Source organism: Crocuta crocuta, unplaced genomic scaffold (genome assembly GCF_008692635.1).
Source record: "Crocuta crocuta isolate KB4526 unplaced genomic scaffold, BGI_CrCroc_1.0 scaffold205, whole genome shotgun sequence".
Taxonomy (NCBI): Eukaryota; Metazoa; Chordata; class Mammalia; order Carnivora; family Hyaenidae; genus Crocuta; species Crocuta crocuta.
The window spans coordinates 477,447-498,126 of record NW_027530644.1 but is presented as its reverse complement, the minus strand read 5'-3'; the positions used below and the strand labels follow the sequence as shown (position 1 = coordinate 498,126).

Here is a 20,680-nt window from a genome sequence, read left to right as displayed (position 1 = left end):
AAAAGAAGTAAAATCTCATAAAAGCAGTCTACAAACTTATAAACTAATTACTAAAATATTTTAGAGAAAATAGTACTGACACATGTTAAATTCTAGCTGGGTATTTTAATCTAACTACCATTTTCACAAGCTTAAAAAATCCAACTTTTGACTTGGAAGCTTAAATTTAAATATACTTCTTTACTTCATAATCAGCAAATAATTTATGGCTCAATTTCATCATTAATAAACTAAAGCATTCTGATCAAGAGATCTTTATGCTGATTTCCAAATATAACTCACTGTATAAAAATTGCATAAGAGAAAACTGGTCCCCAAACCATATCTTTCCCACAGTTCTTTAGCCTGCATATCCCTACACTGCAGAAACTACAAGTTCAGACCCTCCTCTTTTCTTCTTTCAGGGATAGTTCTCATTGTGTGGGTTTGCTCCCTTTCTAGACACACTTTCCCATCTTGCTTGTCTGGAGAATTTCTCCTTCTCTTTAATTCTTTGCTGAAATGTTAGCAGCTCCTTTGCAAATATTTGTTCAAATGGCCAGGATTGACTTTGTTCTCTTATTTAAGACTTAAGAAATAGACTTGCCCTTCTGGAATTTTCAATTCATTTTGTTTTTGTCTGCATTATTAATAGGGAAATTTGTGGGAAAATGAAGATGATCCAGAAAATATACAGCAAATGAACTGTAACGTTAGAAAGTAAGAGAAGATCTCAATTTCAAAAAAAGCTAGTTAGGGATGCCTGGGTGGCACAGTTGGTTGAGCATCTGACTTTGGCTCAGGTCATGATCTCACGGTTGGTGGGTTTGAGCCCCCGCATCTGGCTCTGTGCTGCCAGCTAGCTGAGAGCCTGGAGCCTGTTTCAGATTCTGTGTCTCCCTCCCTTTACCCTCTCCTGTTCACACAGTCTCTCTCTCTCAGAATTAAATAAAACATTAAAAATTTAAAAAAAGGAGCTAGTTCATATTTAGGATAATAGACACAACAGACTGTGCAGTTTTAGTTAATATAGGTCTTTGGATAATATATGAAATGTAATCCCAGTGCCTTTTTTATATTGTTAGAGTGAAAGCATATGCCTAAATTTTAGTTCCTTTTTTTCTTTTCAGTGTTCCAATCAAAGTACCAAGGTAGGAATTAATATAAATTCCAAGATTCAAATACTTGAAAATATCAGATCCATAAACAATCCATGGGCACAGCGCTTTTGTTGATACATTTCCTAATAAGCATAGATGCACATCTGTCTATACACAAATTCTTTCCTAACGTTTAAATTTCCTAAGTATGAGCCATAGTTATATACTTACCAGAAGAAGAGAGTTTCCTGAAATTTAATGTAATAATGTTCTAACTAGCATATGAGATACTAAAATGCAGTAGTGTTTGATTCCCTTGCTGTGTCCAGGTTTGTGCCGTGATCAGGTATTGATAGAAATGTTTCCACTGTTACAGGAAAACCTTAAAGGCTATCACTGAGAGTTTTGAACCAAAGGAGTAGAAGGCCTTCAAACTTCCGCCATACATACCAGATTGGGGAACCCAGGTGCCTCAGTCAGTTAAGCGTCCGACTTCCACTCAGGTCATGATCTCCTAGTTTGTGAGTTCAAGCCCCACATTGGGCTCTGTGCTGACAGCTCAGAGCCTGGAGATTGCTTCAGAATCTGTGTCTCCCTTGCTCTCTGCTCCTCCCCTGCTCATACTCTGTCTCTCTCTCTCTCAAAAATAAATAAAAATTTTTTAATTATAAATTTAACTGTCATACATATCAGATTTGAAACTTAAAAGGATTCATAATTAATATAATTCTTTGTTTAATGTTTATTTTGAGAGAGAAAGGGAGTGTGCACGTGTGCACATGCACACACAAACAGGGGAATGGCAGAAAGAGAGGGAGAGAGAGAATCCCAAGCAAGCTCTGTACTTCAGCACAGAGCACCATGTGGGTCTCAGTCCCTCAAACTGTGAGACCATGATCTGAGCTGAAATAAAAAACTGAGTGCTTAACTGACTGAGCCACCCAGGTGCCCCCATAATTAATATAACTCTTAAATTAGTAAATAATTATGTCAGTGATCATTTATCAGTTTAACATTTTATGAATATAATCAGCAAATTTAGATAATTTGATTTAAAGAGCGTAAGTCTACATACTCAACTCCAGTCAGGATTCTAGGCAGGACACAGTTGTAAAATGAAAATTCCCAGTTCCTGAAGCCCATTACATAATTTGGCACTTGAAACAATATAACATTGCACTATCTTGTAAAATGTTAATCATTCTGTATTATATACTTGGATTATATAAATGAGTCATTGTTATAGACAATTTAAGAAAAGCTGGCATAATGAAATCTGAATTTTAGGAAAAGCTCTCCCATTCATTCTCTACCTGAAAACTATGAAAACTAGACAACCGTATATAGTGATTTCCTTAGGACAGAGGTAGGTGGAGCTATTCTGTGAAACTGTTTTGGGTTTCAACCGGGTTTTCATGCTTTTGCAAAACTGTATTAACAGATGCCAATAAAGCATACAAGGCCAGCTTTACAATAGGTATGCAAAACAAAATTTTAGTTTGCAGCTGTAATATAAATGTCCGCTTGTGGCTCATAATGTACTTACCTCCCCAGCGCTCATCACACACTGTAAATAGAGTGGTTTTATTGGCTAAGCCAGGGAGCATGGTGCTGCATTCCATGACTATGGCCTGAGGAATCATTATAATGCAGGAGACAATCCAGATGATGACAATGCTGTTCCTGGCCCTCTTGGCTGTGCTCTTAAACATCAAAGGGTGACAGATTGCATACCATCGATCCAAGGCAATGCAGCTCAGTGTAAGAACAGACACAGACACCGACACGGTCTAGAGAGAGAAAGAACACAGGATAAGAGAAGCACTAGGTATTAAATGGATCCACTCTTTTTTTTTTTTTAAATGTTTTATTTATTCTCCAGGAGAGAGCGAGAGAGAGAGACAGCGTGAGCAGGGGAGGGTCAGAGAGAGAGGGAGTCACAGACTCCGAAACAGGCTCCAGGCTCTGAGCTGGCAGTCAGCACAGAGCCCGACGCGGGGCTCGAACCCACGAACCGCGAGATCATGACCTAAGCGAAAGTCGGACGCTTAACCGACTAAGACACCCAGGCGCCCCTAAATGGATCCACTCTTAATATACTTCCCGTATTAGAAAGGGTCACACGGATAATCAGACTCAAAATGGTGAGAAAATATTTCATGCAAATTTTTTCCCTAAAATGCATAATAATAATATTAAAAAGGTATTAGGGAAAAATATGTTTCTTGTGAAACATGAAAAAGATGTTATGAGAACACTGCAACCATTTTCTGCCAAATGTTTTAATTTGTAATATGGCACTCTTTGAATACTGTCATCATTTTATCTTGCAACTTTGCATTGACAGGGGAAAAAAAACCTTCCAAAAGAAAAAAATATAGAACATGTATGTTTAGTTTGAACTAGAAAACTCTCACTTATAGAGATAATGCGACATGTTTAGCTTTTAAAATATATAGAAATTTGATTGCAATTGCATTTAGCTAGGATTTTTTAAAAAAAAAATGCATATTGCAGTCCGTATTTTCAAATAACAAAGGCTATTTGTGCATCAGTTAATTTCTAGCGTGTAACTCAAGGCAAGAGTTATGTTAGAAGAGAATCCTGCGTGGGTCTCCTCACCATAGTTTGCTTATTGCTGGTGTTAGCAACTTGCCTTTCAAACTCAAATAGGTTCACCTAGTCCACATTTCCATATAATTAACACTGCCACAAGTGATACTTTAACTTGGAACTTAAAGGAAGTAGTAAAGATATGTGTTAAGCATGCCTATACCCACATGATCAGTTTGTGTAATTATATGTAATGTATGCTCCTATACTGGATGAATCATTCATTCTGGTATCAGTCTCAAAATCCCATCATTAGAAAGAAACTTCATTCCCTTTTCTGTTATTTTTTGTTACAGATTTCTATTTATTTTCTTCTCAGTACTTATGGTAAGTACCATGTGATATAGTACAATTATTTTGTTCCACTAATTTATTTATTGTCTTTCTTCTCTATTAGAACAAAGTTCTGTGGCAGGAGGGACTGCTATTAATTTATTTGTTCCTTTATTTTCACAACTGTGTCTTGTACCTGGCACAGTATTTGAAGTGCTTTAATAAAAATTTTTTTTGAATTAAGGAACAATGATAAGACGCAATCTAAGGTAATAGATGTGATCCAGTCATCTCTCTACTTTTCCTGTCCTGGTTTTATTGATCCCACCATATGTGGAAGGGCAGACATGTCTGTTTCCTCCCTCAGGACCTTCTCTGTTGATGCATTGACTATAGGTTCATATGACAGAAAGGGATCAAAGAGCCTGTGCAGCACAAGAGAAAAGTCTCTGGACTAAGAGTCAGGACGACCTATTTTTACTCTCCCACCAGCTCGTTGTGCAATGTTGGGTCATCTTGTTCTACAGTTTTATGCCAAATGCATATGTTTTTTCGTTTTTTTTTTTTCTGTTAAATGAGTGAAACTGAGAAGATACAATTATTGTTTCTCTACGGGAAAGGCAGTGTACTTGAAATCAATTCTGCAAGCAGGTTTCCTGGGCATGATTCCCATCTCACTTGATAAATGCATGATCTTGGGTGAGTTCCTTAACCTCTCTATACCTCAGTATTCTCATCTGTAAAAGTGGTTGAAAATAGTACCCAACCATGGAATTATGGGGAGAGTCAGTTCAGATGTGAAATGCCTAGCCCTGGCCTGCCAGGTAAATGCTGTGCAAGTAGCTCTTATTACTTATGATTATAGCAATGAGAATGGTGATTATACTAGTAGTTTTCTCTTCCATTCTCAAACTTGGCATTCTAGCTTTTAATTGGAATGGACTTCTTTTTTAAAAAAAAAAAACTATTTTTTTAACTTTTTTTCTAATGTTTATTTATTTTGGAGAGAGAGAGTGTGAGCAGGGGAGGGGCAAAGAGAGAGGGAGGCACAGAATCTGAAAGGTTCCAGGCTCTGAGCTGCCAACACAGAGCCCGACCCAGGGTTTGTACTCATGAACTGCAAGATCATGACCTGAGAGAAAGTCGGACATTTAACTAACTGAAGCACTCAGGCACCCCTGGAATGGATTGCTTTTAATTGGAACAGAGGAAATATCACAGAAATTACAAGTAAAAGCCTATACTAAATTCTTGGATGTAAATGTCCAGTGTACCTTTAAAGGCTGAACTCTATCAGAGAAGTCTTAAATTGGTTGATGACTACTGAGAATTACTTAGTGCTGTTTTAGAGCTAATTCAAGTGTCCTTCTCAAACCAACCCCTTCACCCTCCAGCCTCCTTTTTCTCCCTACAAATATGCCAAGCACCCAGGACCCCTCAATACTATTGCTAACTTGGGAATAGAAGTATGGAAGGCTAGAGCTTCACAGCAGACATTTCATTGCTGCCAGGCCAGGGATGTATTTACCCAGTCTACTAGCTATCAGAAGTTTAAAATGCTCAACAAGGCCTAGTAATTTATCACTCATGAATTCTAATTGACATGGCTGAATGGGATAGAAGTAGCATGGCTCAAATTCAAAAGTCATTTCTAGTATTTTCCTCTATTATTAAATAGTAATAATCAATTAAAAACTCACTTGAAAGACTGCCATCCAGTCCCAACAGTGAGCCAAGGAGCAGAGCCTCCTCTGTAATATGGAGCAACGCAAAAGAATATGCTGACAGGGTTCATCTAACAATAGAATCCACTGAATGGACCCTTAGCAATCAATGATTTAAGATGCACTGCTTGACTACTATATTTGCTGGTGAATAATACACACTAGCATCCCATTAACAACATTTCCTTGGGAGGCATATAAAATTTCATCTTAGTGTAGGTGATTATATTTGAGAGTTGTGCTGCTGCTTTCATTTCTAGGAGTGTACTTCTGGGTACCTTTCCATTTAGATTTTGACTTTAGCTTAAATCAACCTGATAGCAAATCATTTGAGAATGAATCCAGTAAAGATTATAAATGCTGTAAAGGAAGTGATATAAGATGATGTGAACTTCTGCTGTTAAGAGCTTGATCTTTCACCCATACTATGGGCACCCTGTGGTCAGGGGAATGCTGGAGACTTGCTTTGGTAGATGATGAGTCTGTCTCATCATGGTAGCATATAGATATGACAAAAAGACATCAGAGATCTATGGAAAGTAGAAATGGAAGCTTTGGGGTGCCTGGCTGGCTCAGTCAGTAGAGCATGCGACTCTTGATCTCAAGGTTGTGCTTCGAGCTCCATATTGAGTATAGATATTACTTTACAATAAAAAAAAAAAAGAAATAGAAATTTTGTCACACTGCATATTTGGACACAGGAACTAATAGACTGGAAAGTGGGAACGTGTGACCAAGAGAGTGAGGGAGACTATCTTACCACCCACCACCCACCGCTTTCATCTCAGTTGACTTTGTTCTTTTCCTGACACTTCTTGTGCAGACCTTCTTCTGCAGTTAAAAAAAAAAAAGTCACTCTGAAAAAATAGCTGACTGCTCCTACATGTGTGAGAAGAAAACTGAAATATGTTATACTTTTCTAAGAAATTCATGCTAATTATTTAAAAAATAACCCAGTAAATGTTAATGATCTTGGATATATAGAATTATTAAAGACACAAAAGGGTCAGTTGAATTATTGAGCTAAGCTTTATTACATTTATGAGCTTTTTAAGATTTTTGAACATGTCCAAAGTATTACTGTATATTGGTCATAAACCTAAAGGTTGTATTGTTTATTGTATTGTATTGTATTTAGAAGAAAAAGAACATGTAAGTCATAAAATTAGTACATGTCCAAACATTCTTTTTTTTTTTTTTTTCAAACATTCTTAAATACAACTGAATAACCTTAAAATCTGGCTGGATGTTTTTATAACATGTTTTTAAACATTAAGTAGGATGTAAGTTTCATATAAGGAACAAAAGCCATCCATCTCAGAATATCACAACTAAGGAAAAACAACTACTCAATATCAAATAAATGGCTTATTTCCCATTGGTGCTGTTCATACCATTTGGGGAAGTTCTATGGAAATGGGCAATAAATGTCTGAGAAATTTTGGAGACAGTAGTTCTACCAGTGCACCAATACTTTTGTACATTTATAACTTTTTGTAAAGCAGCAATGCTGAATGAGGTAATGAATGGATCTAATTTTTTTTCACCTGATTCAGATCTTGTATTTAACCAGAAGTTTTCCCTTGGCCTATGGAGGAGAGAATTAGCTGAAGTCTTGACTAGACTGAGGACTGTTGATAAAGAAGCAGACAGAATCTCTCAGGAAACAAAAATGCTCCATCACTGGAGGATGTGTTTGGATATACAGATAGTGACATATATCCACCACTATATTATCTTCTGGGCTCTTCCCTGCCCACCAATGGCAACCATTTGTCTCTCTAGTTTTACCTTTTCCAGAATGTCATATTACTGAAATCATCAATATATATATTCTCAGATTGACTTCTTTTACTTAATAATAAGCATTTATATTTCTTCTTTCTTCCATATCTTTGCATGGCTTAATAGTTCATTTCATTGTAGTACTGAATAATATTCTATTGTCTGGATGTACCACAATTTATCCATTTACCTACTGAAGGAAATCTTGGTTGCATCCAAGTTTTAGTAATTATGAAGAAAGCTGCTATACAGATTTGTATCCAAGTTTTTGAATAGACATAAGTTTTCCACTCCTTTGGGTAAATACCAAGGAATGCAACTGCTGGATGATATGAAGAGATGTTTAGTTTTACAAGATACTTGCAGAATGTGTTTCGAAGTGGCTTTACCATCAACCATAAATGTAAATTCCTGTTGTCCTACATCCTCACCAGCATCTGGTGCTGTTAGTGTTCCAGAATTTGGCTATACTAAGAGGTGTATAGTGGTATTTCATTGTTGTTTTAATTTACATTTTGCTAATGATATATGATAAGGAGAACCTTTTAATATGCTTCTCTGCCACCTATATATAATATTTAGCAAAGTGTCTGTTGAGGTCTTTGGCCCATTTTTTAATTGGGTTATTTGTTACCTTATTGTTGAGTTTTAAGAGTTCTGTGTATATTTTGGATATCAATCCTTTGTTATATGCGTCTTTTTGAAAATATTTCCTCCAGGTCTGTGGCTTGTGTTCCCTTCCTCTGGTCACTTGTCTTCCACAGAGCAGAAGTTTTAATATTAGTAAAGTCAGCTTATCAATTACCAGAATACCTATCACTGTCAGAATACCCATCACAAAATTATTTCTGAAAGTGGTTATTCCTAATTTCTTCTGGGAAATTTTATTGTAGAAAAACTACTCTCACAAAGAACAATAAAATGTCTAGATGATGATGATGATAATAACTTATGGTTACTGAGAACATACTATATTTTTATTAAGATCGTCCTCTTCCAGAGGGTAATCACTATGCCATGTACTTTATGTAAATTATCTAAGTAAAATGTCACCACATTTTACCACTCTATTTCACCACTCTATTATAGCATAAGAGTTAGCTATAATAAAAATTATTATCCTTTTATAGTAGGTGAATCACAAAGAGCTTTTGTATTTGGATCAATAGCATACATTCAGTAAATAGCAGAACAGAGATTCCAAACCTGGTAGTCTGATTCAAAACCAACACTGAAATTTGTTCACTGCACTACTTTGATCACATAACTTTAATTTCTCATTGTGAAACAAAACCACTTATAAAAATGAAAATAAACAGACCTTGCTTATTTGAGCTAGAAGACGCTCAATCATCAATTTGTTCTATTTCCTTATTTTACGATGGGAAAATTAGAGATCAAAGAAATAAAAGGTTTGCTCAGCATCTAATGATGATTTGAGGATTCTGTTGCTTGATTTTTTCACCCAGAACTTATTTACCCAGAAAGTATCAAGTATTATTTTTCTTTTTCTAAGCAGTTAAAATGTTTTATTTATTTCTGAGAGAGAGAGACAGAGAGAGAGAGAGAGAGAGAGAGCAGGGGAGGGTCAGAGAGAGAGGGAGATACAGAATCTGAAGTGGGTTCCAGGCTCTGAGTTGGCTGCCAGCACAGAGCTCGACGTGGGGCCCGAACCCACGAACCGTGTGATCATGACCTGAGCCGAAGTTGGACGCTTAACTGACTGAGCCACACAGGCACTCCTCAAGTATTATTTTTCTTAAGTCTGCCAATTCCTTAAGCAAGTATATTTCTCTTAGCTCACTAGTTAATTTACCAAAGTACCATAACTGAAAATAATTTCAATTCTTAACTGAAAATACTTTTTCATTAGCTTCTGCTTAAATTAATAGATGTGTGGAAAACAATTACCTGTAAATAAGGAATAACTTTGCAAAGGGACTGTCCAAAGAACCAGGTCTCGGTGATATCCACAACCAATGTGGCTGGAAGGCAGGTAATGGTCACGAGCACATCAGCCAGAGAAAGGTTGACTATGAAGTAGTTGGTTACCGTCCTCATGTGGTGGTTTTTCCACACTGCCACACAAACTAATTTGGGGAAAATAAAAAGAATAGTTACCATTAAGAACTAAATACTTGTGTCCCCACAAAATTCCCATGTTGAAATCCTAACACCTAGTATGATGGTATTAGAAAATGGGCCTTTAGGAGATAAATAGATCATGGTGGCAGAGCCCTCAATAATGGGATTAGTGCCCATAACAAGGGGCCCCAGAGAGATTCCTTGCCCCTACCACCATATGAGGACACAGTGAAAAAGCTCTGAACCAGGAAATTGGCCCTCACCAGATGCTGAAGCTGGTACAGCTTTGATCTTGGACTTCTCAGATTTCAGAACTGTGAGAAATAAATGTATGTGGTTTATAAGCCACATAGTTTATGGTATTCTGTTATAGCAGCCCAAAAAAAAACTAAGACAGTAACAATACAAGGAAAATAGATACTGATGAGGAAATACTGCCAACCTAATTAATACTCCTGTAAGGTCCACAAATAAACATAGAAAAGGGAAGGTGATTTAAGGCTGTACTGTTTTCACTGAATCAGTCAACTTGTGTGAATTCTGAATCCATACTTAAAATCAGTTCATTTATGTCTCAGTGGATTGTAAGGCTGCATTCATTTTTACTTGACTTTGAATCATGATTCCCAGAAGTTAAAGAACAATCTTTGATTCTTCTTTCTATTCCCTTAGTGCTCAGCATGTAGTAGAGACTCAAGACATATTTACTGAAGTGAGATGAATTAGGAGCTAGCTATTTTCAATGACCTATAGTGTTTGCTTCAGCCATGACGTTTATCCTATCTGCTCCCAATCTCTGCATTTAGAACTTTTAATAGATGAAGAGGTTTAAAAGACAAAAGCCAAAAATTACTCAGCCCCTATTATTGGCAAACACTGAGCTATATGGTTCATATATATATTTAGGTCGTTTAATCTTGACAATCCCAAGGGAAGACATTGTTACCATCATTTTTTACATGAAGTAATTGAGATACAGGGAATTTGTGGAGCTTGGCTAGGGACAAATAGATCATAAGGCACAGAACTACAGCTGCAACTGGGATTCAACACCAAGTGAGGAACTGGTCTTTTCACCATTCCTTTTTCTTTACTTGTAAAAAGGAAGGAATTATAACAAAGTACATATAAACTCTAGAGACTCAATCCTCTTTCCTCACTATTACTCTTGATGGCTTCTAAACATCACCTCCAATCAAACACGTTTTTCAATACTCTCAGAGTCGAGCCTTCCTCATTGCCTTTCAGTGTATCTTCATTTTTAAAAGCTGTTCTACTTTATTCAGTTGCTCTTTATGAAAAGAACATTCAGTTCCTCAATTCTCTGTCTTCCTCTGTGTGATGTATCCAAGGGTTACATAATCACTGGCTCAAGAATTATATAGGTGTAAGCACTGCTACCCACATCTATTGATGGTTTGCTTCACTAAAAGTAACTGAATTTGCCTTGGGTATCATTAAACTGTCAGAGCTGTCACCTATGCACCTAAATGATGCAGTGATTAGTAACTTTATGTAGTGAATAAATAAAAGCACATTTTGTTAAATTTAAGTCACTAAATAAAGATTTCTTTTGGACAATTATATACCATTTATTAAGAGTTTCACGTGCTGAAAAATGTTTTCATTAGCTCCTGAAGTGAAATTACCCTTCAGTCACCAACAGGTGCTAATTTAATAAAATACCTGAATTCCTGAGGATTGAATTTTGAAAACTCACATCTTTCTCTAATTCCAGTACACTACGATCCAAAAACTAAGATTAACTTTATTAGGGAAAACTGTAACCTTTATTATTTGAAAGGGATATTACTGAATGATTTTTCCCCACATACATACACACACATACACAAAGGCATGCTAGGATTTGACTAAGACATTATCATAACTTGTTCTAAGGAAATTGATATAAGTATCACACCATTAATACTTGGTCAGGAAATGGTCCAAATGGTGCAAGAAAATAAGACTTAAAAAAATACAACCAGTTCTAGATTTAATCCCAATTCTCCATATTTTGGAGGTGAAACAAAGATGGAAAGACAGTACTGATGCATTATGACTAGCCAATATGAGAAAAGTATATTTTCAGCCAGTATTTCTATACTATTTACTATATATCATGACCTATTCTAAGCAATGTAAATTATAAACTAGTTTTATTCTCATAACAACACTATACATGATTACTATTTCTTTCCCTGCTTAACAGATGCGAAACTGCATCTAGGGAGCTTAAAGAAACTACCTAAGGACAAATAGTCTGCAAGTGCTAGAGCTCATATTTAAATTTTACCCCCCATGCTATGCCATCTTAATATATCTTTTTAAAAAAATCTATTTGAGTATAGTTGATACACAATGTTACATTAGCTTCAGGTATACAACTTAGTGATCTGGCAAGATTATACATTATGATATATCATCAAAAGTTTGGCTATACCATCTATCTTGTTACATTACTACTACAATATCACTTTTATTCCTATGCTTCTACTTTTATCCCTATGACTTACTCATTCCATAACTGGAGGCCTGTTATATCTGATAAGGGGTTAATAATAATATCCAATATATATTAAGAATGCATACAACTCAACACTGAAACAATAAATAATCTGATTAAAAAACGGGCAGAAGATCTGAATAGATATTTTTCCAAAGACACACAAATGGCCAAAAGACCCATGAAAAGAGCCTCAACAACACTAATTGTCAGGGAAATACAAAGAAAAACTACAATGAGATATTATATTATACCTGTTAGAATGACCAAAATAAAAAATACAAGAGGTAGATGTTGGAAGATGAGAGTGGAGTAGGAGAATCCTAGGCTAACCTCATCCCACAAATACAACTACGTAACTATCAAATCATCCTACATATCTGAGAAATCAACCTAAAGACTGGAACAACAAACTCCATAACTAAAGGTAGGGAATGGGATACATCAAAGAAGATAGGAAGTGTGGAGATGCAGTTTGGGAGAGAAATAGATCATGTTAGTTGTGGTGGGGAGGGAGCCACAGTCATAAAGAAGGGCAAAAGACAGACTAGCACATAGGGGAGTGCATGTGGAAAACAAACCCCCATAGCAACTGGGTTGGAAACCAAGAGAGGCTGGATTTTGTGAGCTTGCAAACAGCAGAGTTTAAAGTCTGAAGTTTTAAAGTTCAGGATGCTTGGCTAGGATACAGCCAAGAGGACATTGGGGCTGCTCTTAGAGAAGAGCAAGGGCAAATAGCCTGTGGACATTCAGCATGGAAACAGCAATCTGAAGAGTGTCTGGGTCACATATTGAGGAAGTCATTCACTCACCTCAGAGCATGTCCCAGAGAAGCAGTGTTTATGGGAAGACCCCACTGGGAACAAAGGAACTGGTCAGTGCCTTTCCCTTATCTGTCCCTCAGCAAAAGTACAGGGAACCAATGCAGTGTCCACACTCGTCACTTAACTTGCTTCTAACAAGACCCACTTCACTCCAGTGGAACTGCCCCTCCCAATCATGCTTGCCTCAGTCCCAGTACAGTAGTTCCCCTCCCCCAAAAGACTAGCCCAAACACTTGCTCACAGTACAACTCCCAAAGCAGTTTTACAGAGCCTCAGTTCCAGATGCCACAATAATAGGTCTCATTTCACAAAAAGAGTAGAACACACCTGGTTAAAACATGCCACATTCAGACCAGGGATCAAACTCTTCCTTCAATGGGCAAAGAAAACCTCTGCAAATGATAGGCCTGAAAGATAAGGCAGCTAGGACAAAATAACAGAGTGCATGCACCACACAATGGAGACACTCCTGGAAGTACCACGCCCTAGGGAATAGCGGACATTACACAGCAGGGCCCTACATGATATTTTTTTCATAAGAGCATTACCTTCAAGAATTGGCGACATAGCTGACTTTTCTAACACAGAGAAAAAGACACAGAGACTTACACAAAATGAGAATACAGAGAAATGTATCCCAAATGAAAGAACAGGACAAGGACACAGCTGGAGATCTTAGCAAAACAGATACAAGTAAAGTGCCTGATAGAGAACTTAAGGTAATGGTCATAGAATGCTCACTGAACTCAAGAAAAGAGTAGAAGACATGAGTGAGATTTTCAACACAGAAATAAGAAATAACAAAGCAAAGATAAAGGACTCAATAAACAAAAGGAGAAATATGCTCTATGGAATAAACAGTAGGCTGGAAGAAGAACAACAACAATTTAACGACCCAGAAGAATAATGGAAAGTAATCATGTGAACAAAAGAAAAAAATATGGAAAACAAGAATAGACTTAGAGATCTCAGTGATTTCATCAAATGTATAAACATTCATATTATAGGAATCTCTAAAAAAGAAGAGAGAAAGCAAGGGGCAAATAATGTATTTGAAGAAATAATAGCTAAAAACTTCCCTAATCTGGTGAAGGAATAGATATCCGTATTTGGGAGGTACAGAGAACTCTCCTCAAAATCAACAAGAGCAGATCCATGCCACGACATATGGTAATTAAACTGGCAAAATATAGTATAAAAAATTTCAAAGCAGCAGGACAAAAAGAAGTCAGTAACTTTCAAGAGAAATCCCAGAATGCTAGCAGAGGGTTTTTCAACAGAAACTTTCCAAGTCACAGAGGAGTGGCATAATCTAAAGTAGTTCATGACCAATTAACCAACCCTGCAAGAGATATTAAAGGGGACTCTCTGATTGGAAATGAGAGACCAAGAGTGAAAGTACAAAGGAAGGAAACACAAAGACAGTTAAAATAAAGATTTCTTTAAAAAATCGAAGAACTCACAAAATGAAAGGATGTAAAACATAAAATTATATACCTAAAACATAGGGATAACAAGAGTAAAGAATGTATTTAACTTAAATGACCATCAACTTAATATAGACTGTTCTATGCAGAAGATACAGACCTAAAGGTAACTATATATCAAAAACCACTAATAAACATACATAGAATAAAGAGAAAGAAATCTAAATATATCACTGAAGAAAATCAGAAAACCATAAAAGAAAGACAAAAAAATCAGAGAAAATCTTCAGAAACAATCACAAAACAAGTAATAAAATATGCCTACAAGGGATTCATTTTAGACCTAAAGACACTTGCAGATTGAAATTGAGGGGATGGAGAAACATCTACTATGCAAATGGTTGTCAAAGTAAAGCCAGAGTAGCAATACTTATATCAGACACAATAGACTTTGAAACTAAGACTATAGTAAGAGACAAAGAAGGACGCTGTATAATAATAAAGGGGACAATCCAAGAAGAAGATATAACAACTGTAAATATCTGTGTACTCAACGTAGAAGAATCCACATATATTAAACAATAACAAACATAAAGGAACTAATTTATAATAATACTATAATAGTAGAGGGAGTTTAACACCATACTACCATACTTAGATCAATGGACAGGTCTTCTAAACAGAACATCAACAAGGAAACATGGCTTTGAATGACATGCTGGAACAGATGGATATAACAGATATATTCAGAGCATTTCATGCTAAAACAGCAGAATATACATTCTCTTCAAGTGCACATGGAACATTCTCCAGAATAGATCACACATTATCCCACAAAACAAGTCTCCACAAATTCAAAAAGCTCAGTCATACCATGCATCTTTTCTGAACACAATGCTATGAAACTAAAGGTCAATCATAAGAGAAGATCTGAAGAGACCACAAATAGATGGAGGTTAAATAACATGTTACTAAACAATGAATGAGTCAACCAGGAAATAAAAGAAGAAAAATAAATGGACATGGAAATGAATGAAAATGAAAACACAATGGTCCAAAACCTTTGGGGTGTAGCAAAAGTGGTTCTAAGAGGGAACTTTAGAGTAATACAGACCTGCTTCAAGAAGTAAGAAAAATCTAAAAAAAAGCCCAAAAAACCCAAAAAAACAACCTTACACTTAAAGGAGCTAGAAAAAGAACAACAAGCAAAATCTAAATCTAGCAAAAGGAAAGAAATAATAAAGATTAGAGCAGAAATAAAGAATATAGAAGCTTTAAAAAAACATAATAAAACAGATCAATGAAATCAGCAGCTGGTTATTTGAAAAAAATCAATAAAATTGATAAACCTCTAGCCAGACCTATTAAGAAAAAAATGAAAAGGACCCAAATAAACAAATCACAAATGAGAGAAGAGATATAACAACCAACAACAGAGAAATATAAACAAACATAAGAGAATATTATGAAAAACTGTATACCAACAAATTGTACAAGAAGAAATGGATAAATTTCCAGAAACATATAAACTACCAAAATGAAACATGAAGAAATAGAAAATTGAACAGAGCAGTTACCAGCAAAATATTGAATCAGTAATCAAAAAACTCACAACAAACACTAATCTGGGACCAGATGGTTTCACAGGCAAATTATATCACACATTTAAATATGAATTAATACCTATTCTTCTCAAATTATTTCAAAAAAAAACAGAAAATGAAGGAAAACTCCCAGGTTTGTTCTATGAGACCAGCATTATCCTGATACCAAAATCAGATAAAGACATCATTAAAAAAGAGAACTACAGGCCAATATTCCTGATAAACATAGATGTAAAAATCGTTAATACTAGGAAACTGAATCCAGCAATACATTGAAAAAGTCATGCACCACCATCAAGTGTTTTTTTTTTTTAAGTTCATTTATTTATTTTTAGACAGTACATGCACAAGCAGGGAAGGGGCAGAGAGAAAGAAATGGAGAATCCCAAGCAGGCTTCTTGCTGTCAGCACAGAGCCCAATGTGGAGTTTGATCTCATGAGCCATAAGATCATGACCTGAGCCAAAACCCAGAGTTGGATGTTTACCTGACTGAGCCACCCAGATGCCGCAAGTGGAATTTATCCTGGGCTGCAAGGGTGTCTCAATAATCACAAGTCAATCGGGGCGCTTGAGTGGCTTAGTCGGTTAAGCGTCCGACTTTCGCTTAGGTCATGATCTCGCGGTTCGTGGGTTCAGGCCCCGCGTCGGGCTCTGTGCTGACTGCCAGCTCAGAGCCTGGAGCCTGTTTCGGAGTCTATGACTCCCTCTCTCTCTCTGACCCTCCCTTGCTCACGCTCTATTCCTCCCTCTCTCTCTCTGACCCTCCCTTGCTCACGCGCTCTCTCTCTCTCTCTCTCTCTCAGAAATAAATAAAACATTAAAAAAAATAATCACAAGTCAATCAACATGAGACACCACATCAATAAGAGAAAGAATAAGAACAGTACAATGATTTCAGTAGATGCAGAAAAAAAATTGACAAATATAAGATCCATTATGATAAATCCCCTCAACAAACTAGGTTTAGAGGGAACATATCTTAACAAAGGCCATATATGAAAAACACACAGCTAACATCATTCTCAATTGGGAAAAACTGAGAGCCATTCCCCTAAGGTCAGGAACAAGATAAGGATGTCCATTCTCAACAATCTTACTAAACATGGTACTTGAAGTGCTAGCCTCAGCAATTAAACAAAAAGAAACAAAGGCATCCAAATCAGCAAGGAAAAAGTCAAACTTTTACTATTTGCAGGTGACATGGTACAAAAATAGAAACCCAAAAGATATTACCCAAAAACTGCTAGAACTAATAAATAATATCAGTAAAGTCACAGGATACAAAATAAATGTACAGAAATCAGTTGCATTTATATACAACAACGAATCAGAGTAAAGAGAAATTAAGAAAACAATCCCATCTAAAATTGCACCAAAAATAAAAAGATACCTAGGAATAGACCCAATCGAAGAGGTAAAAGACCTATTTTCTGAAAAGAATAAAACATTGATAAAAGAAATTGAAGACAGCATAAAGAAATGAAAAGACATTCCATGGACTGGAAAAACAAATATTGCTAAAATGTCTATACTACCCAAAACTATATACACATTTAATGCAACCCTATCAAAATAGCAACAGCATTTTCAAAGAACTCGAATAAACAATTCTATAATTTCACAGAAGAACCTGAGTAGGCAAAGCAATTTTTAAAAAGAAAAGTAAAGGTGGAGGCATCACAATTCTGGACTTCAAATTACAAAGCTTTAGTAATCACAACAATATGGCACTGGCACTAACATAGACAGATAGATCAATAGAATAGAATAGAAAACCTAGAAATGAACCCACAACTATATGATCAATTAGTCTTTAACAAAGCAGAAAAAAAATATCCAATGGGAAAAAGACAGTCTCTTCAACAAATGGTGCTGGGAAAACTGGACCACTTTCTACACCATATACAAAAATTAATTAAAATGGATTAAAGACCTAAATGAAAGATCTGAAACTATAAAAATCCTAGAAGAAAACACAGGCAGTAACTTCTTTGACATCAGCTGTAGTGACTTGTTTCTAGATATGTCTCCTGAGGCAAGGGAAACAAAAGCAAAAACAAACAAACAAATGAACAAACAAAAATGTTTTGGGGGCTACAACAAAATCAAAATCTTCTGCACACTGAAGGAAACAATCAACAAAACTAAGAGGCAACCTACAGAATGGGTGTAGATATATGCAAATGAATGTATAATAAAGAGTTAGTATACAAAATCTATAAAGAACTTACAAAACTCAGGGCATCTGAGTGGCTCAGTCAGTTAAGTGTCTGACTCTTGGTTGGGGTTGAGATCATGATCTCATGGCTCGTGGGTTCGAGGCATTCAAGCCTCACACTATGCTTCACACTAACAGTGTGGAGCTTCCTTGGTATTCTCTCTCTCCCTCTCCCCTGTTAACTCTATCTCTCTATAAAAAATAAATAAATGTGCTTAAAAAATTTTTAGTGAATTTACCAAACTCAACACCCCAATAACAAATAATCCAAGTAATAAATGGGAAGAAGACATGAACAGACATTTATGCAAAGATATACAGATTGCCAAGAGACACATGAAAAGATGATCATCATCATTTACCACCAGGGAAATGCAAATCAAAACTACAATAAGATATCACCTTATTAATATTGAATGACTACAATCAACAATACAAGAAACAACAGGTGTTGGTGAGGATGTGGAGAAAAAGGATCACTCAGGTATTTCTGGGAATGCAAACTAGCATAGCCACTGAGGAAAAGAGTATGGAGGTTGCTCAAAAAGTTAAAAATAGGACTACCCTATGATCCAGCAATCACATTACAAGGAATTTACCCAAAGAACACAAAAACTCTAATTCAAAGGGATACGTGCACCCTTATGTTTATAGCAACATTATTTACAAGAGCCAAATTATGCAAGCAGCCCAAGTGCCCATTAATTGATAAATGGAGAAAGATGTGTGTGTGTGTGTGTGTGTGTGTGTGTAATGGAATATTATTCAGCCGAAAAGAATAATGAAATCTTGTCATTTGTAATGACACGGATGGAGCTAGAAAGTATAATTGTAAGTGAAAAAAAGTCAAAGAAAGACAATTACCATATGATTTCACTCATCTGTGGAATTTAAGAAACAAAACAAATAAGCAAAGGAAAAAAGAGAGAGAGAGAGAGAGACAAGAAACACACTCTTAAATATAAAGAACAAACTGATGGTTACCAGAGGGAAGGGTGGTGGGGAAATGGGTGAAATAGGTGATGTGTGTTAAGAAGTGCACTTGTGATGGAAACTGGGTGATGGGTGGAAGCGTTAAATAAGTATATAATACACTTGGAACTAATATAACAAAATATGGTAACTATTTGGAATTAAAATAAAAACTTAAAAAGCCAAAAAAAGCAAGAAACATGTGTTGGCGAGAATGCAGAGATAAAGGGATCCTCATGTATGGTTAGTGAAAATGTAAATTGGTACAGCACAATTAAAAATAGTATGGAGGTTTTTCAAAAAACTTAAAGATATCATATGATCCAATAATTCCACCATTGGTTATTTACCCAAATAAAATGAAATCACTAACTCAAAAAGATATACACACCTCTATGTTTATTGAAGCAGTATTAACAATAGCCAAGATATAGGAGCAACGATCTTAATATATCTTTGAAACAGAAGTTGACAAGGAAGCTGTCATCTCACTGTTTGACAGGGTTTTAACATAAGTCCATGGAATTTTGGAGATCATTCAGTCTAACTTGATGCCTGATATATAAATTACCTCTGCATCCATTCCTCTTGAACACTTTTAATAGCGGTGAATTCATGACTTGCTGTAGACTTTGAGTTCTTTATATGGTGGTTTTAGCACTAAAAAGTTCTTATTCATGTTGAGTTGATATCTGATTCTTTTATTTTCATGGTTTTGTAATTCTTTCCTAGAACTCAAGGAATAAAATTTATTTTTTACTACAGTGTACCTGTATTTGTTTCCTAGGGATGCTGTAACAAAGTACTACAAACTGGATGTCTTAATGCAGCATAAACTTGGTGTTCCACAGTTCTGGATACTAAAGGTCCAAAGTCAAGGTATCAGTAGGACAAAGCTCCCTCTGAAATCTGTAGAATAATCCTTCCTTGCCTGTTGTCTAACTTCAGGTGGTGTCCTGATAAACTCTGACACACCTTTGTTTGCAACTGCATAACTCCAATCTCTGCCTTCATTTTCAAATTGTGTTCCCCTGTGTCTCTGTCTTCACATGGCTGTCTTCCTAGGAGGAGACCAGTCATGATTCAGTAGGGAAACATTAGACTCAAGTATTATTCACCTTAACTAATTACATCTGCCACTACCCTAATTCCAAATGAAATCAAATTCCAAGGTACTTCAACATCTTTTTTGAAGAAGACACAGTTACACCCATAGTAATCTGCCCTCTGGTCCCTAAAACTTCATGTCTTTCCCACATGCAAAACACATGCATTCCATCCCAACATGCTGCAAATTCTTAACCCATTCCAGCATCAGCTCTAAATCCAAAATCTCATCCAGATTTTATCTAAATCACATATGGGTGAGATTCAGGGTATGTTCCTTGCTGAGGCTAAGTTCTCCATCTGTGGACCAGGGAAACCTAGAATACAAGTTATGTGCTTCCAAAATGTAATGATGGAACAGGTATAGGGTAGATAGTCCCGTCATAAAAGGGAGAAATTGGAAACAAAAGGGTCACTGGGCTAAAAGCAAGTTTGTAATTCAGCAGGGCAAATTACATTAGG

General features: G+C 36.1%; 1 protein-coding gene across 1 annotated transcript in view; it reads right to left on the bottom strand.

Annotated features, from left to right (window-relative positions):
• Positions 1-20,680, bottom strand: part of HCRTR2 (hypocretin receptor 2) — a 107,523-nt gene that overhangs the window by 28,011 nt on the left and 58,832 nt on the right. Inside the window, exons 2-3 of the mRNA XM_077769094.1 lie at positions 9,386-9,564; positions 2,626-2,869 (exon numbers count right to left, since the gene is read on the bottom strand). Coding sequence (XP_077625220.1) covers positions 2,626-2,869; positions 9,386-9,564 — 423 coding nt within the window. The remainder of the gene's footprint in view (positions 1-2,625; positions 2,870-9,385; positions 9,565-20,680) is intronic.